This window comes from Amblyraja radiata, chromosome 29 (assembly GCF_010909765.2).
Source record: "Amblyraja radiata isolate CabotCenter1 chromosome 29, sAmbRad1.1.pri, whole genome shotgun sequence".
NCBI lineage: Eukaryota > Metazoa > Chordata > Chondrichthyes > Rajiformes > Rajidae > Amblyraja > Amblyraja radiata.
This window is the reverse complement of record NC_045984.1, coordinates 30,341,749-30,365,149: the sequence shown is the minus strand read 5'-3', so window position 1 is coordinate 30,365,149 and position 23,401 is coordinate 30,341,749. Positions and strand designations below refer to the sequence as shown.

General features: G+C 47.8%; 1 protein-coding gene across 5 annotated transcripts in view; it reads left to right on the top strand.

Annotated features, from left to right (window-relative positions):
• The first annotated feature begins 2,873 nt into the window (after nucleotides 1–2,873).
• The window catches only part of fbn3 (fibrillin 3), a 201,924-nt gene continuing 181,396 nt past the window's right edge, over nucleotides 2,874–23,401 (top strand). For 4 of the 5 annotated variants that reach the window (XM_033047129.1, XM_033047128.1, XM_033047130.1 and 1 more), the window contains exons 1-4: nucleotides 2,874–3,053; nucleotides 3,239–3,478; nucleotides 17,716–17,798; nucleotides 18,869–18,967. In XM_033047129.1, coding sequence (XP_032903020.1) covers nucleotides 3,303–3,478; nucleotides 17,716–17,798; nucleotides 18,869–18,967 — 358 coding nt within the window. In that variant the 5' untranslated portion in view covers nucleotides 2,874–3,053; nucleotides 3,239–3,302. The other variant, XM_033047127.1, reaches the window with a different exon arrangement.

Genomic DNA, 23,401 nt, shown 5'->3' with positions numbered 1-23,401 from the left:
ATTTTCTTACACAAATATCTAAACAAAGTACTCTGTAAAACACACGTAAAATAAACAGCAAGAAAAAATCCGGTAAATATATATATAAAAATAAACAATGACTGTGCAAAGTCCAAAAATAATGCCCTGAAGTCTCTAGTTTGGAGCCTATTTGGAGGTTGTAGTGTTTAATAGCCTGCTGGGTTGTAGGGAAGAAGCTGGCTGGTGTGGGTCTCTGATTATGCTGACTGTCCTTCTGAGACAGCTACTCCTGTAGATCCCTTCGATGGTGGGAGGTTTGTGCCCGTGGTGGACTGGGCAGTGTTTTCACCACTTTTTGCAATCCGCTTCATTCCTGGAACTGGCTCGAGGTACGGTCCAGTCACACAAAGGAACCGTCTCTTTGGAACGCCCCCCTGTGCTGTTTGATACCCCATGGAAGCTCCCCCTTGCTGAGGCCACTCTGGCACGCTCTCCTTCCCCTTATTCACCACCCGGACAATTGTCAATAGACACAAAATGCTGGAGTAACTCAGCGGGACAGGCAGCATCTCTGGAGAGAAGGAATGGGTGACGATTCGGGTCCAGGACCTTCTTCAGACTGAGTAGTCAGGGGAGAGGGAGACAGAGATAAGGAAGTCTAAGGTGTTAAAAAGAAAGATCAAAAGATATGCAGCTCAAGGAAAATGTGGAATAGAACATTGTTAGCTGGGAGAAGGTGACAATGAAGCAAACAAAGATAAAATGTAATCGGGGACAGTGGTCGGAGAACGAGGAAGGGGGAGGGATGGAGAGAGAGGGAAAGCAAGGGTTGCTTGAAGTTAGAGAAGTCAATGTTCATACATTGGGTTGTAAGATGTCCATGTGAAATATGAAGTGCTGTTCCGCCAATTTGCGTTGGGCCTAGGTGTTTAGTTGTCTTATGCACTGACAATGGAACAATAAACTGCTTATTTACAGTGGCACACTCTGGTATATATAGATACATAGATACACAGACAATAGGTGCAGGAGGTCCTTCTGCAGTTGTACAGGGCCCTGGTGAGACCACACCTGGAGTATTGTGTGCAGTTTTGGTCTCCCGATTTGAGGAAGGACATTCTTGCTCTTGAGGGAGTGCAGCGCAGGTTCACCAGGTTAATTCCCGGGATGGCGGGTGTCTTATAGAAACATATGACATGATTAAGGATTTGGACATGCTAGATGCGGGAAACGTTCCCGATGTACTGATTGTGATCAGCCATGATCATATTGAATGGCGGTGCAGGCTCGAAGGGCCGAATGGCCTACTCCTGCACCTATTTTCTATGTTTCTATGTTTCTAGGAGGAGGCCATTTGGCCCTTCGACCCAGCACCTCCATTCAATGTGATCATGGCTGATCATCCACAATCAGTACCCCATTCCTGCCTTCTCCCCATACCCCTTGATTCCGCTAGCCCTAAGAGCTCTATCTCACTCTCTTTTGAATGCATCCAGTCAATCGTCCTCCACTGCCGTCTGAAGCAGAGAATTTCACAAATTCACAATGCTCTGTGTGAAAAAGTTTTTCCTCATTTCAGTTCTAAATGGCCTACCCCTTATTCTTAAACTGTGGTCCCTGGTTCTGGACTCCCCCAACATCGGGAACGTTTCCCGCATCTAGCATGTCCAAATCCTTAATAATGTCATATGTTTCTATAAGACATCCTCTCACCCTTCTAAATTCCAGTGAATACAAGCCCAGCCGCTCCATTCTTTCATCATATGACTCCCGCCATCCCGGGAATTAACCTGGTGAACCTACGCTGCACTCCCTCAATAGCAAGAATGTCCTTCCTCAAATCGGGAGACCAAAACTGCACACAATACTCCAGGTGTGGTCTCACCAGGGCCCTGTACAACTGCAGAAGGACCTCTTTGCTCCTATACTCAACTCCTCTCGTTTATAGACAAAAGTGCTGGATAAACTCAGCGGGTGCAGCAGCATCTATGGAGCGAAGGAAATAGGCAACGTTTTGGGCCGAAACCTCGTTTCTACTTCAGTGACGATCGCTTGGAGCTCGGCCCCTGTGCACATGTTATCTTCCTGCCCCAACTCCACGACTGGCGTTGGGCCACTCCAATAAGAAACTTGTTGGGGCGATGAAGATGTCATGAAAAGAATGAAGAACAGAGCCAGGCTGTAATTTTGTAAGTTAAGACTGTTGTGTTGCGTGGCACATCTGCTTGTTTGCACTTGCCCGACGGAGGCAGACTGATAACTGTACAGGTGTGTGGATATCACTCAGGTGACCAACTTCTCAATGCTTTTCACAAGACTTGTAACCTGCCAACCACTTATCTGTTTTCTAATCACTGAAGCCAGCCTGAAGACATCATTTAGAGGTTTCCAAACCAGGATTCGGTCTCTAAACCCACAGGGAATAGAATAGCACAGGAATTAGTGTAGGAGGGAACTGCAGATGTTGGTACAAAAAGCGAAGATAGAGGCAAAATGCTGGAGTAACTCAGCGGGACAGGCAGCATCTCTGGAGAGAAGGAATAGGTGACGTTTCGGGTCGAGACCCTTCTTCAGACTGGGAGTCAGGGGAAAGTAGGCATTACTTGAGGGGGGACTTTGCAGTGGAATGTACAGGAAAGGTTTGCAGAATGCTGGTTTAAACCGAAGATAGACACAAAATGCTGGAGGGAGCAACTCAGCGGGACAGGCAGCATCTCTGGAGAGAAGGGTCCCGGGGATGCTGCCTGCCCCGCTGAGTTACTCCAGCCATCTGTGTCTATGTGCAGACTGAGGAATGTGTAGGGTTGGCCCATTCGCCTCTTGCTGCTGCCGACCAAGATCCGCCCCTTGCCCAGCTTTGGAGACAGCTTTCGCCCTCCCCCTTGCTTCTCGCCCCCCTCCTCCTCCTCCCTCCTCCTCCTCCCCCCTCTCTGTCCCACTCAGGTTAGGACTTTATTCCCTCCCTGGCCCGGATCCCCCAGCAAACAAAGAGCTCCAGGCTGATCAGGATCCCCCCGACCCTGAAGGAATTCGCTGGCTATTGATCGGAAGCAGATGTCCCCCCGCTGCTCGCTGGTGCGCTCCCATTGATGGTAGGTAAAAACTCTGGGCTTTGTCTGAAACTTTGCTACAGAGCTCCGGCTGCAACGCTGACTCCTCTTGCTGTTCACAGTGTCAGCACTTGGTGAGTGTGTGGGAGAGAAAGGGGGGGGAGTTGAGACCGGTCTAATTTTCTCTCTTTTCTCTCTCTGCAACCCCCCTCCACCCACAACACCAGCCCGGCCGGAGTGGACCAGAGAGGAGCTAAGTGTGCAGCCGTCTCTACCGGAGGCTTGTGCAGCATGGGGCCACGGTGGATAGGCAAGTTGGTGCTGGGATGTGCGGCTCTCGCCTGCCTTGCCACTGAAGCGGCGATGGGCCAGCAAGAGGGCGAGTTCAGGGCGGCAAGATTCGCCGCTGTCGCCGACAGAGACTCACAGTCGCGGGTCAGGAGACGAGGCCAAGACAACTTGAGAGGGTAAAGTTCATTCATTTGTCAATAACCGAACAAATTACAGTCAAATATCGAATCGATTACAGTCAGATACCCAATCGATTAGTCAGATATCGAGCCGATTACAAATATCTAGTCGATTACGGTCAGATATCCAATCGATTAGTCAGATACCTGATCGTTTACAGTCAGATATCTAATCGATTACAGTCAGACATCTGATCGATTAGTCAGATACCTGATCGATTACAGTCAGATATCTAATTGATTAATCAGATATCGAGCCGATTAGTCAGATATCTGATCGATTGCAGTCAGATATCTAATCGATTGCAGCCAGACATCTAATCGATTAGTCAGACATCTGATCGATTACAGTCAGATCTAGCCGATTAGTCAGATATATGATCGATTACAGTCAGATATCTAATCGATTAGTCAGATATCGAGCCGATCACAGTCAGATATCTGATCGATTACAGTCAAGATACATGATCGATCAGGGGATCTGCAGTCCCAAACGTGACCCATTTCCCAAGCAAAGAGTCAACGTTCCCAAATCACCCATATTGAATAGTAAAAGTTGACTGTGGCACGAAACAAACGCCGCTTGGCACCCGGGGTGTGAGCTGCCGTGCAAGAAAGGGGAGTTCGCAAAGTTAGGTGATCCTCTCCCCTGTTTGGCCACTTCCCATCCAAACCCCGACCCCCCCGCCCGCCCGCCCGCTCCCATTTGCTTCCAACGCTGTGCTTTTGTGTGGAGAATGGAGTCGAGTGTTGGAGGCAGGGGTCGACTCGCAGCGAGAGGATGGATGCGGTTGCAAGGAGACGCCAGGCCTCTTTAAAGAGAGGGCGGCAGAACCGCTGATAAAGGGGCAGAGTTGAGTTCCCTCAGGGCTGGGTTTTTACAGGTTTACTCTTGAAAGATGCCCATTTCTTTTGTCTTGGTTAGAATGTGACTTGGGGTGGGGAGCGAGGTGAGGCGATTGGGACTGGGGGCTTGGGGGGGGGGGGGGGGGGAAGATGATCTTTCAAAGTTGTGGTCAAGGAAAAAAAACCCTCAAGCTATTCGCTTGAAGACTCGCTTGCAGCATCTGTGTTTTAAAGAACCCCTGCATTTGAACTTTCGCGTACAGTTTCCATGTGAGTTTTGCTTTCATGCACTTTAACTAACGTTGGGAACCTAAGGGACTCGAGTAGTAAAAGTCAGCACCAGAAATGAGCCCTCTGGAAACTAATTCAAACGCAAGGAGATGGGGGGGGAGGGGTGACGGCTGGTTAATTGTGAGTGCATAAGTCACATTCCGCTGTGTGGGACATGGCATTTGAGGATGTTTAGCATTGTTTTAGGGGGATTCTGTGGTTTTAACCATGAAAACCTCTGCTGTGGTTTAAAAAAAAACAAACAAGATGTGGATCTAATTAGTGAATATCACCCGCTGCAAATGCTTGGAGTTGTTGAAGCTGTAATGAGAAATGCACTGAAAACTGTATGGGGTTCAATGGAATCTGATCAGGGCCAAGGCAGAGAAAGTGATTAGATACCACAAGTAATGTTACCCTGCATTGAATTTATTGCCAAAGAAATGTAAAGTCAATTTAAAATCGAGCCTGAATTAAATGTGTCTTGTGAGTTGTTTTCAAGAGAGAATTAGATTTAGCTCTTAGGGCTAAAGGAATCCAGGGTTGTGGGGGGGAAAAAATGCTGGAACAGGGTACAGATTTTGGAACATCAGCCATGATCATATTGAATGGCGGGTAGACACAAAACGCTGGAGTAACTCAGCGGATTAGAATGGGGGGTTTGTTCGAAGGGCCGAATGGCCTACTCCTGCACCTATTTTCTATGTTTCTATGAAGGGCCGAATGGCCTACTCCTGCACCTATTTTCAATGTTTCTATGATGTTTAGATATTATGGATTCTGTTTAAATCGCAGACTCAGAAAATATGTAGGACTTGAATTAGCATGTGAAGAAACGGGCATCTTTTAAAGTTGGCCGCATAAGTGTCCTTGAACACGGAAGGAGGGAAATGTTATGTTTTTGCCTGTTGTTGGCGGGCTGGAGAGGTTGCAAAAGCTTGACAACGAGTATGGTGTGTTTGATGCTGGTGGCCGGCCTGCTGTGGCTGTTAGAGTTGATTTTCCATGAACATTTTGTAATGCTCTTACAATGAACTTTAAGTGTCGGTCGAGTTGAAATGCACACACATCGTTGCTGGGACCTTTGATCCAGACTAAGGCTCCATTGTGTAGGAAGGAACTGAACTGCAGATGCTGGTTTAAACCTTGCATCAGGTTGCAAATTACACCCTGCACGTGTAGCCTTCACACATTCACAGATAGACACAAAATGCTGGATCGCTCAGCGGAATAGGTGGCATTCCGGGCCGAGACCCTTCTTCAGACGGAGAACCAGGGGGAAGGGAAAGGAGAGATATATAGACGGTGATGTAGAGAGATGTGGAACTAATGAATGAATGCATTCAGCAAGAGTAAAGCTGTTCCATTGCGACGGAACAGAGAGTGGTGAATCTGTGGAATTCTCTGCCACAGAAGGTAGTTGAGGCCAGTGCATTGACTATATTAAAGAGGGAGTTAGATGTGGCCCATGTGGCTAAAGGGATCAGGGGGTATGGAGAGAAGGCAGGTACAGGATACTGAGTTGGATGATCAGCCATGATCATATTGAATGGCGGTGCAGGCTCGAAGGGCCGAATGGCCTACTCCTGCACCTCTTTACTATGTTTCTATGGAGGTGAGAGTCTCCTAAAACACACCCAGCAAAATCGTGATTTTTAAAGTTCAATTTGAGGGTTTAAGAATTATTTTACATAATCTACTCTGTATTCCTGCCTAACTCAAAACCATTGTCACATTTGGTGAAGCCTGGACTATGCTGTGCTTCTGTGGGGATTTTTTCCGTTTTATATATATGCACAGTAATTGCCTCTCGTAATTCTTCAGTGTCTTCATTTGATTACTCTGATGAGAATTTGCCAAATAAAAGATTAACTGTATTTGCTTGTTATCTCTCGTAACTTTTATTACGTAAATTTACAAGGATGTTGTCAGGCCTAGAGGGTCTATATACAGCATATAATCCTCCCCAACATTTTCACCACCTCCAACGGGATCCCACTACTGGCCACATCTTCCCATCTCCACCCCTTTCTGCTTTCCGCAGAGACCGTTCCCTCCGAAACTCCGTGGTCAACTCATCCCTTCCCACCCAAACCACCCCGTCCCCAGGTACTTTCCCCTGCAACCGCAGGAGATGTCCCTTTACCTCTTTCCCCCCCCCCCCCAACTCCATCCAAGGACCCAAACAGTCTTTCCAGGTGAGGCAGAGGTTCACTTGCACTTCCTCCAACCTCATCTACTGTATCCGCTGTTCCAGGTGTCAACTTCTCTTCATCGGCGAGACCAAGCGCAGGCTCGGCGATCGTTGCACTGAACACCTCCGCTCGGTCTACGTACCTGATCTCCAGGTGGCCCAGCACTTCAACTCCCCCTCCCATTCCCAATCTGACCTTTCTGTCCTGGGCCTCCTCCATTGTCAGAGTGAGGCCCAGTTGCAAATTGGAGGAACAGCACCTCATATTTCACCCCAGAGGTATGAACATTGACTTCGCAATCTTCAGATAGCCCTTGCTTTCTCTCTCCATCCCCTTCCCCTTCCCAGTTCTCCCACTCTCTCCGGCTACATTCTATCTTTGTCCCGCCCCTTCCCCTGACATCAGTCTGAAGAAGGGTCTCGACCCAAAACGTCGCCCATTCCTTCTCTCCAGAGATGCTGCCTGCCCCACTGAGTTACTCCAGCATTTTGTGTCTACTTAGAGGGTCTGAGCTATAGGGAGAGGTTGAGCAGGCTGGGACTCTATTCCTTGGAGCGCAGCAGGATGAGGGGTGATCTTATAGAGGTGTATAAAATCATGAGAGGAATAGATTGGATAGATGCACAGAGTCTCTTGCCCAGAGTAGGTGAATGAAGGACCAGAGGACATAGGTTCAAGGTGAACGGGAAAAGATTTAATGTGAACCTGAGGGGTAACTTTTTCACACAATGAGTGGTGGGTGTATGGAACAAGCTGCCAGAGGAGGTAGTTGAGGCTGGGATGGTCCGAATTAAGAAACAGGTTAGGATAGGGCAGGTTTGGAGGGACATAGACCAAAAGCAGGCAGGTGGGACTAGTGGAGCTGGGACATGTTGGTCGGTGTGGGCAAGTTGGGCTGAAGGGCCTGTTTCCACGCTGTATCATTCTGTGACTAACCTTATTTGTATCACTGATTGCTGCCCAGTCTGGAGAGAGCTTTGGGCATTCGTAAATATTACACTCTCATGGAAACCTACTCCATCTGAGTAGTGAGATGGAGTAGGATTAAATCTGGGTCAAAACTTTAATGAAGCCATATTCTAAGCATTCTGATTCATAAAAGTTGCGGGACTGTCATCTGCAGAGAGATGATGCTGCCTGACTTGGATCCCAACCTGACTCCAAACTTGTATCGGTTGTAAATTAAAACACAAACACATGGAATTGCAATGGACTTCATGGTTCCTGGGCATTAGGAATTATTATTATTTCTTGCAGATTTAGATCGGTTCAGAGATATGTTGCCTCACCTGCTGAGTTACGCCTGCATTTTATGCTAGGGACGCAAATGTCTTTGTGTCTAAGTGTCATTTTGTGAATAAGGGCTAAGCCATTTAGGACGGAGATGAGGAAATAGTTTTTCACACAGAGAGTTGCGAGTCTGTGGAATTCTCTGCCCCAGAGGGCGGAGGAGGCCGGTTCTCTGGATGCTTTCAAGAGAGAGCTAGATAGAGCTCGTAAAGATAGCGGAGTCAGGGGATATGGGGAAAAGGCAGGAACGGGGTACTGATTGTGGATGATCAGCCATGATCACATGGAATGGCAATGCTGGTTCGAAGGGCCAAATGGCCTACTCCTATTGTCTATTGTTTATTGATTCAAGGACAGTTTCTTCCCAGCTGTTATCAGGCAACTGAAACATCCTACCACAACCAGAGAGCAGTCCTGAACTACTATCTACCTCATTGGTGACCCTTGGACTACCCTTGATCGGACTTTGCTGGCTTTACCTTGCATTAAACGTTATCCCCTTATCACGTATCTGTACACTGTAAATGGCTCGATTGTAATCATGTATTGTCTTTCTGCTGACTGGTTAGCGCGCAACAAAAGCTTTTCACTGTACCTCGGTACACGTGACAATAAACTAAACTAAACTGAACTGAAGCTGGCTTAAGAGACCTAGGGTTAAGAGACAAATTTCTTGAATAAACTGAACTACACTAAACGTCATCATTCATTGTTGATTGGAGTTATTACAGATGGAGTTTAATAAATTGGAAGGAATTCAATGCTTAAAGGTTTCTGCTTTGGCACAGAGAAATACAGGCGATGACGGAAACTCAAAATAAAAGCAGAAACTGCTAGAAATACTCGCCAGGTCAGATAACATCGACAGCCAGGGAAACGAGAGTTTTTTTTTCTTCAGTTGACGACCTTTCTTGAGAGCTTGGAATAGTTAGAACTAAAGCAAGTCCAAGATGCAGAGAAAGGAAGTGCTTTGTGTTTATCCATGTTCTCTAGAGATGCTGCTGCCTTCTGTGGAGAGAGGATGGTCAAATATATTGGTAAAGGGCAGTGGTCTGGAGGACGAGGTATAAATGCAGAATAACAGTTTGAAATCAGTCGGCACGGTGGCGCAGCGGTAGAGTTGCTGCCTCACAGCGCCGGTGACCCGGGTTCGATCCCGACTACGGGTGCTGTCTGTACGGAGTTTGCACGTTCTCCCCGTGACCGCGTGGGTTTTCTCCGAGATCTTCGGTTTCCTCCCACACTCCAAAGACGTGCAGAATTTTAGGTAAATTGGCGAGGTCTAAATGTAAATTGTCCCTAGTGTGTGTGGGATATCCCCGCACATTAACACTACCTACCCTACACACACTAGGGACAATTTACATTTATACCAAGCCAATTAATCTACAAGCCTGTACGTCTTTGGAGTGTGGGAGGAAACCGAAGATCCCGGAGAAAACCCACGCGGTCACAGGGAGAACCTGCAAACTCCGTACAGACAGCACCCGTAATCGGGATCGAACCCAGGCGGCTGCGGGACGGCAGGCCGTTGCCGCGCGGAATTTTTGAACATGGTCAGTTTTGCGCAGCCCCGCGCGATGTCGGGACCAGACCCGCACAACTCCATACGGCTCCGGCGATCGAAGTGGAACCGGCCCCGCGACAACGTACGGTTTAAGCGACCACGTTAGGTCGCGCTTGCGGCATGGAGTCGCATGCTCGTGGGACCGGCCCTTTAGATCCCGCTTGCCGCATGGATTCACATGCTCGTGGGACAGGCCCTTTATTCATTGAAGATTCCATGGCAATTTTTCCCCCCTATTCTGTCGCCATTTTAAATTATTTGCTGGATTCCACGGCCAGCTGTTCTTCTGGCAGTTTTGTTTGCCCCCTCTTTGGATTGCCTACTATCCAGGGGGAGTGGTAGAGGCGGATACAAATTCAATGCATTAGGACAGGAGCTTGGATAAGAAAGGAGCAGAGGGATACGGCTTAATGCGGGCAAATGGGATTAGTGTAGATGAGTTTCACGGTCAGCATGGATGACTTGAGCCAAAAGGCCCATTTGTGTGTGTGGCGTTCAACTCCGACTTTCTCCATCCATCATCTCCTTTGTAGGCCAGGGCCCAACCCTCTTGATGTTTGACAGGAGTGAATAATTGTTATGTCAAGTATCCCTTCGTTAACTATTACCAATTGCCTCCCCACATTCAATACATTTAGTGAAGGTCCTCAATCTTTCACCGCCAATTTGCTTCTTGTAATTCTTCTTTTGTTCAGGTTCAGGACACGGGTTTGTGAATCTGCTAGGCCAATAGACAATAGGTGCAGGAGTAGGCCATTCGGCCCTTTGAGCCAGCACCGTCATTCAATGTGATCATGGCTGATCATCACCAATCAGTACCCCGTTCCTGCCTTCACCCCATATCCCCTGACTCCGCTATTTTTAAGAACCCTCTCTTGAAAGCATCCAGAGAACCTGCCTCCACCGCCCTCTGAGGCAGTGAATTACACAGACTCACCACTTCCTCGTCTCCATTCTAAATGGCTTACTCCTTATTCTTAAACTGTGGCCCCTGGTTCTGTAGAGTCATTGGGCAATGCAACATGGAAACAGGCCCTTCGGCCCAACTTGCCCGCACCGGCCAACATGTCCCAGCTACACTAGTCCCACCTGCCTGCGTTTGGCCCACATCTGAATCCCTCCCGCAATATGAAGGAAGAACTCTGTCCTATTTTCTACACAGGCAGTTTGTTCTGGGGAGATCTTCCCTGTGTTCTGATGTCGTATGGAATGCCAGACGGTATTGGGAAAGGTGAATTGCTGATCTGGACAGAGATACAGATGTGGCACTCCCACAGTGTTCTTTGATCTATAAACAGCTACAAAAGAATGAACAGGAGTTAGCTCAGCTGCAAACCTCACGCTGCCTTGGCAAGGCCAGCAGCATCATCAAGGACCAGTCGCACCCTGGTCACTCCCTCTTCTCCCCTCTCCCATCAGGCAAAAGGTATAGAAGTGTGAAAACACACACTTCCAGATTCAGGGACAGTTTCTTCCCAGCTGTTATCAGGCAACTGAACCATCCTACCACAACCAGAGAGCGGTCCTGAACTACTATCTACCTCTTTGGTGACCCTCGGACTATCCTTGATCAGACTTTGCTGGCTTTGCCTTGCACTAAACGTTATTCCCTTATTTTTATTTAGCGAATGCAAAGTCCTTTAGCCAAGCAGTTGCCTCTTGATCTGCTGTATGAAGGGTGACAAGTCCTCCTTTGAGTCTTTGTTGAGGGCATGCTTCAATGATGTGTTGCATTCTTTGCTGCTCTCCACAAGCACACCGTGGGGTTGGGCTGCTGCCCCATTTGTGAAGGCTGGCCAAGCAGGGGCCATGTCCAGTACTGAATCTATTCAGCATCGTCCACTGCTTCCTTGGGGTGGTTGGTGCCAAGGACCGGTAGGGTGGGGTCTGACACCAGATGTTTATTTGGGACGTCCTTGGACTCCCATTCCTTTTTCCAAGCTGATTGGATGGTGAAATTCCCTTATCATGTATCTATACACTATAAACGGCTCGCTTGTAATCATGTATTGTCTTTCTGGTGTGTAAGAAGGAACTGCAGATGCTGATTTCAACCGAAGATGGACACAAAAAGCTGGAGTAACTCAGCGGGACAGGCAGCGTCTCTGGAGGGAAGGAATGGGTGACGTTTCGGGTCGAGACTGAGGTCCGAAGAAGAGTCTCGACCCAAAACATCGCCCATGCATTCCCCCCAGAGATGCTGCCTGTCCCGCTGAGTTACTCCAGCTTTTTGTGTCTATTGTCTTGCTGCTGACTGGTTAGCGCACACACTGTACCTCGGTACACGTGACAATAATCTAAACTGGACTAACTCATTCAGCTCTTTAATTCCACTTTAGACTTTAACCAGTGAGTGAAAGGGCGTGTGTAGTTCTTGTGTTGGTGGAGTTCCACGTGACTGTTCTTGCTCACCATCCTCTGCTGCTATGCAGTGTGCGAGCCTGTGAAACAGCCATAGAAAGCAAGCCCATGATTAAGATTGACCAGTACATTTTCCAGCCAAATATTTTAACCCCCTTGGGTATAGTAAACTGGTAGTCGCTCGAGATCTGGGATCTTAAGAAGAGAGAATTTGAACAAAAAAAAAACCTGCCAGACTGGAAAACTGTGCTGTTGCCAATTCCTTCCATCAAAATGCAAGAAAATGAGGTTGGAAATGAAAAAGGAAGGATGTGCCGGCTCTGGAGAGGGTCCAGAGGAGGTTTACAGGAGTGATTCCAGGAATGAGTGGCTTAGCATACGATGAGCCTTTGACAGCACTGGGCCTGTATTCGCTGGAGTTTAGACGGTTGAGGGGGGACCTCATTGAAACTTACAGAATAATAAAAGGCATAGATAGAGTGGATGTGGAGAGGATGTTTCCACTGGTGGGAGAGTCTAGGACCAGAGGTCACAGCCTCAGAATTAAAGGGCGCTCTTTTAGAAAGTAGCTGAGGAGGAACTTCTTCAGTCAGAGGGTAGTGAATCTGTGGAACTCATTGCCACAGAGGGCTGTGGAGGTCAAGTCAGTGGATATTTTTGAGGCAGAGATAGACAAATTCTTGATTAGAACGGGTGTCAAGGGTTATGGGGAGAAGGCAGGAAAATGGGATTAGGAGGTGGAGTAGACTCGATGGGCCGAATGGCCTAATTCTACTACATAACTTGTGAACCTCACCCGCTGAGTTTCTCCTGCATTTCTGTCTACCTTCGGTAGAAGTGGTGATCACTGTCGTACACGACATTGTAAGGAATGACGATAAAGCACACACGCACGCACGCACACACACACACACACATGCACGCACACGCACGCACGCACACACACACACACACGCACGCGCACACACACACACACACGCACGCAAACACACACACACCAAAATCCTATACTTCCAGCGGCGGATGTCGGCAGGAACTGGAGGACAGAGATGTGCGTTGCGTCCGTCACCGTTCCCGTCGAAAACCTGCGTCGCTAACGTTTCCAACGATGATGAATGAATGTATGAATTTATTTATCTGTCGGAGTGAGGACTCTGTGTCTGGTTTTGTTCTGTTTAATAAAGAATAAATTCAAGCCATTTTAATATCTTGCTTTGATTAAAATTGCACCCATCTGGAATTGGGCAGGATTTGGGTTGTTGGAGGCCGGCATTGACGTTTTAAGGTGTATAACATGATGCCCACATACGTTGGGCTGAAGTGTTAAATGTGCCCTGGTTGTGTGTATATGTATATGCATTTACGCTGCGTAGGAAGGAACTTCTGATGCTGTTTTAAACAGAAGATAGACCCAAAATGCTGGAGTCACTCAGCGGGACAGGCAGCATCTCTGGAGAGAAGGAATGGGTGAAGCTTCGGGTCTCAACCCAAAAACGTCACCCTTTAGACCTGCGCTAATCTGGTTGTTTGAGAATGGTTAAGGAAGCATACAGTAACATAGGGCTTTAGAAATGGAGACATCGAACAAGCGAGTCACAATGAACATAGATATATTCATTATAAAACTATGATTAGTCCATGTAGAGTTTTGTGTCTAAATCTGATGACATATGTATATTTTCTAGATTAGTACGGATGTCAGTGGTTATGGGGAGAAGACAGGAGAATGGGGTTAGAAGGGAGAGAAAAATCAGCCATGATTGAATGGCGGAGTAGACTCGATGGGCCGAATGGCCTAATTCTACTCCTATTCCTTATGACCCTATGAAGTTAAGAAATTGTCACAATCGTTAGAAAAAAGCTGGAGAAACTCGGCGGGTGAGGCAGCATCTATGGAGCGAAGGAATAGGCGACGTTTCGGGTCGAGACCCTTCTGGAAACTCAGCTGGTGAGGCAGCATCTATGGAGCGAAGGAATAGGCGACGTTTCGGGTCGAGATCCTTCGGGTCTCGACCTGAAACGTCACCTATTCCTTCACTCCATAGATGATGCCTCATCCGCTGAGTTTCTCCTGCTTTTTTGTCTACCTTCGATTTTTCCAGCTTCTACAGTTCTTAAACATAATCGTTGGAAAGATACGAGGAATGATAAGATAATAATAACAATAATGGATGGGATTTATATAGCGCCTTTCTAATACTCAAGGCGCTTTACATCGCATTATTAATTCACTCCTCAGTCACACTCGGTGGTGGTAAGCTACTTCAGTAGCCACAGCTGCCCTGGGGCAGACTGACGGAAGCGTGGCTGCCAATCTGCGCCTACGGCCCCTCCGACCACCACCAATCACTCACACACATTCACACACAAGCAAAGGTGGGTGAAGTGTCTTGCCCAAGGACACAACGACAGTATGCACTCCAAGCGGGATTCGAACCGGCTACCTTCCGGTCGCCAGCCGAACACTTAGCCCATTGTGCCATCTGTCGTCCCAAAGATGCACAGTCCAGTGGTGCAGCTGGTCAGGCTGCTGCATCATAGCTCCAGTGACCTTGGTTCAATCCTGTTACCTGGTTTTGCTGCCTGCGTGACGTGTGTGCACCATTCTCGTGACAGAGTGGGCTTCTTCAGGGCGCTCCGGTGTCCTCCCAGATCGAAGATGTGTGCATTGGTTGGTTACGTGGCGACTTTAAATCGTCCCTAACATGCGGGCGAACGGTCAGGGCCGGATTTGAGTATAAGCTTCACAAGCTTAAGCTTAGGGCCTCGAGATCTAGGGGGACCTCGGCAGGGCCGGATTTACCTATAGGCTTCATAGGCTGATTGGGTGGGGCCTTAAGCCCCTGTCCCACTTAGGAAACCTCTGGAGACTTTGCGCCCCGCCCAAGGTTCCCGTGCGGTTCCTGGAGGTTTTTGTCAGTCTCCCTACCTGCTTCCACTACCTGCAACCTCCGGGAACCGCACGGAAACCTTGGGTGGGGCGCAAAGTGTCCAGAGGTTTCCGTTCAGGTTTCCTAAGTGGAACAGGGGCATAACATAGGGGATTGAGAGGGGCCTCACAAGTGGAATAGCCTAGGGCCTCTCTTCATCTAAATCCGGCCCTGCGAACGGCAGAACTTGGGGGGAGTCGGTGGTCATATTTTTGAGACTTAAATGCGATGAATGTGGGATTAATGCAAATGGATGCTATTTGTTGACGTGGATTGAGTAGAGCAAAGGATTGGTTCTCTGTATTCTGACTCCATGATTATCTGAAATATACTGAAATGGTTAAAAAACTAACCCGAGAGGCACTGATGTGGATAGTGTGTTGTTGTCCAGTCTTGACCAGAAGTGGTATTTAAAATCGTGATAAATATAGTTAAGGTGAGTGGAGCAAAACCTCTGAATGTGTGACAATGACTGACGTATCAGGTCACAGGAAAAGTCGCGGCGTGACAACGTATAGACGCGCGGTGTCGCCTCAAGCGTCGAGACATTTTTTTGTGGCCACTGGATTTTGAAAGGCCCAAATTCTTTTGGCGACCCTGATATGACGGCGGCAGTCGCTGAAAAAATCGTCGAGTGGGACAGGCCCTTTGCGATCTGTCAAGTTGCCCGAGAATTTCCGGAATGTTCTTCATCCTGCATCGAGAGGCTCCTTTCTCCCAGCAGGAGAGTGAATGGTTTAAGGAGCGGTGGGATGGGCAGTGTCCAGTGCATCCCGTGTGAATCTCGCACGACACACAGTGTTAACGTCAATCAGATCACGACAAAGGTACCATTTCATTGTCACCTTCTGCCAGAGGTGACAAAGCTGACAAACGAGGGCCACAAATTTCTATTTAACGTTGACAGCTGCATTTAAGCGTCAGGCAGATGAGGGGCCACGGTGGCGCAGCGGTAGAGACCCGGGTTGGATCCTGACTACGGGCGCTGATGGGACGGAGTTTGTACCTTCTCCCCGTGACCTGCGTGGGTTTTCTCCGGGTGCTCCGGTTTCCTCCCGCACTCCAGAGACGTGCAGGTTTGTACGTTAATTGGCTTCGGTATAAATGTAAATTGTCCCCAGTGTGTGCAGGGGATCATTGGTCGGCGTGGACTCGATGGGCCGAAGGGCCTGTTTCTGAGCTGTATCTCTAAACAAAAATAAACTAATACTCCTGTTAACATTGATTGTGATTCCTAGTATTGACAATAGACAGTAGGTGCAGGAGTAGGCCATTCGGCCCTTCGAGCCAGCACCGCCATTCAATGTGATCATCCCCAATCAGTACCCCGTTCCTGCCCTCCCCATATCCCCCGACTCCACTATTTTTAAGAGCCCTATCTAGCTCTCTCTTGAAAGCATCCAGAGAACCTGCCTCCACCGCCCTCTGAGGCAGAGACATTTTGCAGACTTTGTTTTATCTTGCCAAGATATCTCATATCAGAAAGCTGAAGTGTTGCAAGTCTGGTTGGGTGCTGATGACGTCCCCAGGGCAATTCCTACTGTGTGGACCAAGGAATGGGATTGGATTGAATATGGACATGATTGTATCTTCAGGAGATCGGCTGCATGTGTTTTCAGGGATGGAAACCAAAAAATACCTCCTTTACACGGGCAATGGATTTGTCTCTAGAGTTGATTTAAGGCACTTTGTACCTTTTACATACTTCTATCATTTACCGTGGGGTCTTGTCACCAGCGGTATTCCGCATCTTTCTCTAAAAGTCTAAGAAGAAATGTTCAAAATAAAGCTATATTGGAAACGGCAGATATTACACTGTTCCCTTCATAGAGTTATAGAGTCATCGAGTGATACAGTGTGGAAACAGGCCCTTCGGCCACACTGGCCAACATGTCTCAGCTACAGTAGACTCAACAGTACATTTGGTCCATATCCCTCCAAACCAGCCCTATCCATGTACCTGCATAATACCCCTGTCCCACGGTACGAGTTCATTCTAAGAGCTCTCCCGAGTTAAAAAAAAATCAAACTCGTGGTAAGCGCGGAGAATGAACGTAGCGGGTACGTCGGAGCTCGGGACGTCTCTTAGCGCTAACGGCAGGTGCTCGGGAAGACTCGCTAACGGCAGGTAAGCACGGGAAGACTCGTGAAGATTTTTCAACATGTTGAAAAATGTCCACGAGAGCCCCGAGTACCGACGAGCGGCCATTACCGTAAATCTCCGAGTTCGAATCAGGGCAAACTCGGGAGAGATCTTGGAATGAACTTGTACTGTGAGACAGGGCTTTAACTGTTTCTTAAATGTTGGGATAGTCCCTGCCTCAATTATCTCCTCTGGCAGCTTGTTCCATGCACCCACCACCCTTTGTGTGAAAATGTTACCCCTCAGATTCCTTAACCTGTGTCCTTCGGGTCTCGGCCCGAAACGTCGCCTATTTCCTTCGCTCCATAGATGCTGCCTCACCCGCTGAGTTTCCCCAGCATTTTTGTCTACCATCTTATACAAATTGTATCTATCCGTTCCTGCTATCTGAACTGAGTCTTCACTTCACGAGCCAGCTCTCGTCTCATCTGACCACTCCCTGTTGTATCGTTGTAAGTTACATCCATCTACATAAATCCACATCCATCTATTGATCAAAACCCCACCCCAAGCGTTCAAAATGATACAGCGAGAAATATCTAGACCAAATAATATAATATACAAACAGTAACGAACTTAAGCATCAATGGCTCCTACACTAACATTAACCTTTTTCTCTCCTTTCCTTTCAGGCCCAATGTGTGTGGATCTCGATTTCATTCCTACTGTTGTCCCGGATGGAAAACATTGCCTGGCGGTAACCAGTGTATTGTGCGTAAGTACTGCCAGTCCATCTACACTGAAGTAAGGACATATGATCATAAGTGATAGGAGCAGAATGAGGCCATTCGGTCCGCTCAAGTCTACTCCGCCATTCAATCGAGGCTGATCTATCTCTCCCTCCTAACCCCATTCTCCTGCCTTCTCCCCATAACCCCTGACACCCGTACTAATCAAGAATCTGTCTATCTCTGACTTAAAAATATCCACTGACTTGGCTTCCACAGCCTCCTGTGGCAATGAATTCCACAGATTCACCACCCTCTGACTAAAGAAATTCCTCCTCATCTCCTTCCAAAAGGGACGTCCTTTAATTCTGAGGCTGTGACCTCTAGTCCCAGACTCTCCCATTAGTGGAAACGTCCTCTCCACTTCAAACAGTGGGCCTCTTTATTTTGTGCTTATTTTCATCTTGGAGCTAACTCACATTTTATCATCGGTGATTGCTGGAAAGGAACTATTTAATGTTGCACTAAGACTTTGACCTCCTGCTGCTGAAGTACTCACTTTAGTATCTTCTGCCCTGTTCTGGTTAGCTCATCGTTTTCCAAATTGTGTCTGAAGAAGGGTGTCGGCCCGAAACGTCGCCTATTTCCTTCGCTCCATAGATGCTGCCGCACCCGCTGAGTTTCTCCAGCATTTTTGTCTACCTTGTATTGGCTTGGTATAAATGTAAATTGTCCCCAGTGTATATAGATAGGATGGGAACGCAGGTCGGCACGGACTCGGTGGGCCGAAGGGCCTGTTTCCGCACTGTATCTCTAAACTAAGCTGACAAAACGGAAAATCTGTCATTCGCCACGTGACTGCTTGGTATCACTTGAGGTGTAACACATGCTGACTGTGTAAACATCACGCCATCATGTAAGTGTAAAAGTTCCTTCAGTATCAATTCAACTCCCAGCCGCTGCAGATCTAACATCACGGCGTGCGAGAGTTAGTATCAATGTAACAGCCATAGCTTTAGATGAGTTAATGGTGGCCAAACCACAGCCAACTGTGTCTTTGATTGTTTAGCACCATGCTGGCACTGTCTGAGGTGATTTTCCTTTTGTCTTTGTCCAGCCATTTGTCGGAACACTTGCGGTGACGGTTTCTGCTCCAGACCAAATATTTGCACGTGCTCCAATGGACAGCTCTCGCCCGGTTGTGGATCTGGCTCCGGTAAGTGATATGTCGGCACCAACAACCCTTACGCACACTAATCAACAGCCAGATCCAGCATAAAGCGCATTCTACATAGTCACGTGTGCGGCACGGTGGCGCAGCGGTAGAGTTGCTGTACCGGCGCCGGAGAGAGACTTGTCCTTTTATTATCGTTGTTTTGTTCTTCGACCAGTCTCTGATGCTTCATGCCAAGAAACACAGCAATATCCCCTAGTCAGGAGACTGCCTGGGAGGGAGAGCCTGTTGCTGTGAGCTGGGCTTCTCAGGCTTGTCTAATTATAAGTTAAATCGTTTCTATGTTTCATGCAGGAACGCCAGCTTTGTTGAATCTCCACTAGATTGTACTGCTTTCCTTCGGGTTCTTTATCCCAGTTGGGGCTGCGTGAATTTTAAGTGTTGAATATGTTCAATACATGGTCGGCACGGTGGCGCAGCGGTAGAGTTGCTGCCTTGCAGCGCCGGAGACCCGGGTTCGATCCCGACTACGGGCGCTGCCTGTACGGAGTTTGCACGTTCTCCCCGTGACCTGCGTGGGTTTTCTCCGAGATCTTCGGTTTCCTCCCACACTCCGAAGTCGTACAGGTTTGTAGATTAAATGGCCTGGTGTAAATATCCTTGGCTTTACTCAAATTATTTAAAACACTTCCATCTTCCTCTAGTCGTGGGGGTGGAGGATGGGGGGGGGGGGAGGGCCCCCCACAAGTGGAATAGCCTAAGGCCTCTCTTCATCTAAATCCGGCACTGCCCCTGACTCAGTCTCGACCCGTATCGTCACCCATTCCTGAGATGCTGCCTGTCCCGCTGAGTTACTCCAGTATTCCGCGACTATCGTAGGTGTAGAATATACACGGAGTGAATAACTGGGAGACTTGAGTCTGGCTTCATTTGCCTTGTGCCTGTAACACACTGGGTGCCAGTAACATATTGGGATATTCCAGTGTTTAAGAAGGAACTGCAGATGCTGGAAAATCGAAGGTACACAAAAAAGCTGGAGAAACTCAGCGGGTGCAGCAGCATCTATGGAGCGAAGGAAATAGGCAATGTTTCGGGAAGGAAATAGGCAACGTTTCGGGCCGAAACCCTTCCGGGTTTCGGCCCGAAACGTTGCCTATTTCCTTCGCTCCATAGATGCTGCTGCACCCGCTGAGTTTCTCCAGCATTTTTGTCTACCTTGGGATATTCCAGCTTTATTCTTCCAAGATCAAGATTGAATTGCATCTGCGCTCAAAATGATTGCGTGAGGCACTACTGTATCGGTGACTGCCAGAGACTTGAGGCCACTAATTAAATTTTATTTTGATAGTCGATGGAAAATGCTTGAGTATCACTCGGCTTGTACTCGCTAGAATTTAGAAGATTGAGGGGGGGATCTTATAGAAACTTACAAAATTCTTAAGGGGTTGGACAGGCTAGATGCAGGAAGATTGTTCCCGATGTTGGGGAAGTCCAGAACAAGGGGTCACACAGTTTAAGGATAAAGGGGGAAATCTTTTAGGACCGAGATGAGGAAAACATTTTCCACACAGAGAGTGGTGAATCTGTGGAATTCTCTGCCACAGAAGGTAGTTGAGGCCACAGTTCATTGGCTATATTTAAGAGGGAGTTAGATGTGGCCCTTGTGGCTAAAGGGATCAGGGGGTATGGAGAGAAGGCAGGTACAGGATACTGAGTTGGATGATCAGCCATGATCATATCGAATGGCGGTGCAGGCTCGAAGGGCCGAATGGCCTACTCCTGCACCTATTTTCTATGTTTTTGGGTTTTTTTCCATGTTTTCTACGTTATAAAATCAGTTGCTGTTCTTCAGTCTTGAGTCATGTTTAGTCCTACTCTGACGATATTACATTGAAGCGGTGATAGTGGTCTAGCTGACAGGGCCAATGATGGTCCCGCTCAAAGTGAGCGCTAATCTCGATAGTTAACCTCAGGGAAAAGTATTCCAGAGTCCCGCCTCCTTCTTAAAATACTTTGTGTTTTCCTCAGAATTCAGTTGAGATTTGGACAAATGTCTTCCCTCCAGTTTTCCACGTGGCCCGCGTGGGTTTCCTCCGGGTGTTCCGGTTCCCACCCACACTCCTAAAACGTGCAGGGTTGTAGTTTAGTTTTGGCTTAGCTTAGAGATACAGCGCGGAAACAGGCTCTTCGGCCCACCGGGTCCGCGCCGACCAGCGATCCCCGCTTATTAACACGCTCCTACACCCGCTGGGGACATTTTTTACATTTACCAGGCCAACTAACCTACAAACCTTGTCGGTTAATTGGCTTGGGTAATATTGTAAATTGCCCCGAGTGTGTGTCGGATAGTGTTGGTCAGCGCCCACTCGGTGGGCCGAAGCGCCTGTTCCCGCACTGTATCTCTAAACGAAACTAAGGACAAGGACTTGTGGGAACACCACCACCTGCAGGTTCTTTGCCAAGTGGTCAACCATCCTAACTTGAAGCGATATATCACCCACCACCCTACACAACAGCACTGTGGCTCAGTTCAGTTTAGTTTACCGAGCCACGTGTACCGAGGTACAGTGAAAAGCTTTTTGTCGCGTGCCAACCAGTCAGCGGAACGACAATATATTATTACAAGCGAGCCATTTACAGTGTATAAACTTTATTTTATTTCAGACTCTAGGTCCTGATGTGAGACGTTACATAAAATACATTGCATATAAAAACACCATAAAATTCATCTAAAAGCTCAGTAAATTACTTATATTCATCATACATCATATAGAAAAACACAGCACATGATTTAAAATTCGGAATAAAAAAGAATGATCAATAGACAATAGGTGCAGGAGGAGGCCATTCGGCCCTTCGAGCCAGCACCGCCATTCAATGTGATCATGGCTGATCATCCCTTTCAGAGGACAGCCCTCTCCAGCCACACACAAGGGCAGGGGCGGAAAACCTGGGGGGGCCAGAGGGGACACGTCCCCCCCCCATGTTTTGAGAGGTGGGGGACATGCCCCCCAAGTTTTTGTGATCCCGATTTTTAAAATCTCCGCTTTTAGCGCTGGATTGAGCCTCCGAAGCCTCGCGTGTGTGTGTGAGTGTGCGCACGCGCGCGTGGTCGCCAAAATATTGTGTCCCCCGTCCCCTCCATGTTTTGATAGTGAGTTCCACTCTTGCACAAGGGAAACAAACAGCCTAATCTCTCACACGCAACAGAGCGACCAACCCCTGCATTCCCTCTCCCCCCCCCCCCATCCCTCCCCCACCCAAATCGTACCAGCTTCAAAGTCGTCTTGTTGAGTCTCAGCGTCTGTATTTGTTCTCAGCTAACAAACCGCTAACAATCCAACGCCACCCATTCCCTCTCTCCAGAGATGCTGCCGGTCCCGCTGAGTTACTCCAGCATTTTGTGTCTACCTTCGATTTTATCCAGCATCTGCAGTTCTTTCTTACACAAACTAACAATGGTCTTTCATTTATCATTGTTGGTTTTTTGCATTTCTTTATTCAATGTTCTTTATCTCTCTACAGCATTGTCTATATCTCTCGTTTTCCCTTATCCCTAACTAGCCTAACGAAGGGTCAGGACCCGAAACCTCATCCGTTCTCACCTAACCAACCACTAACAATCCAACGTCACTCATTAATTCGCTCCAGAGATGCTGCCTGTCCCGCTGAGTTACTCCAGCTTTTTGTGTCTACCTTCAAATTAGTCTTGAGTCTCATGTCTGTACTTGTTCTCGCCTTACAGACAGCTAACAATGGCCTGTTTCCTTTATTATTGTAACTTTTTTGCACATCTTTCATTCCTTTGTTCTATATCTCTCTACATCACCGTCGATAGCTCTTGTCTCCCTCTCCCCTGACTCTCAGTCTGAAGAAGGGTCTCGACCCGAAACTTCACCCACTCCTTCTCTCCAGAGATGCTGCCTGTCCCGCTGAGCTACTTTTTGTGTCAATCTGCAGTTTCTTCCCACACAAGTAGTCCCTCATCTCTGAAATAAAAGCGGGGTGACCTCTTTTCACTGAAATACAGCAGAGAAGAAGAGAAGCAGCCTCTGATGTAACACACATATAAATAGGAGAAATGTCTAGGAATTCGCTTCTGCCAATCGCTTCACCATCTCTATTGAACCTGAAAGGTCCAGGAAATACAATTCAAGTTTGTTTCTTTAAAAACAAATCAATTATCTGTCAGTTAGCTGCACGAACCTAAATGGAACCATCTGGAGGTTCTTCTTGGAGCTGTAGTTGGAAATTACCGAATAGTGAAAGGCTTTGAAAGAGTGGACGTGGAGAGGATGTTTCCACTGGTGGGAGAGTCTAGGACCAGAGGTCACAGCCTAAGAATTAAAGGACGTTCCTTTGAGAAGGAGATGAGGAGGAATTTTTCTAGTCAGAGGTTGGTGAATCTGTGGGATTCTTTGCCACAGAAGGCTGTGGGGGCCACAAGTCAATGGATATTTTTAAGGCAGAGATGGA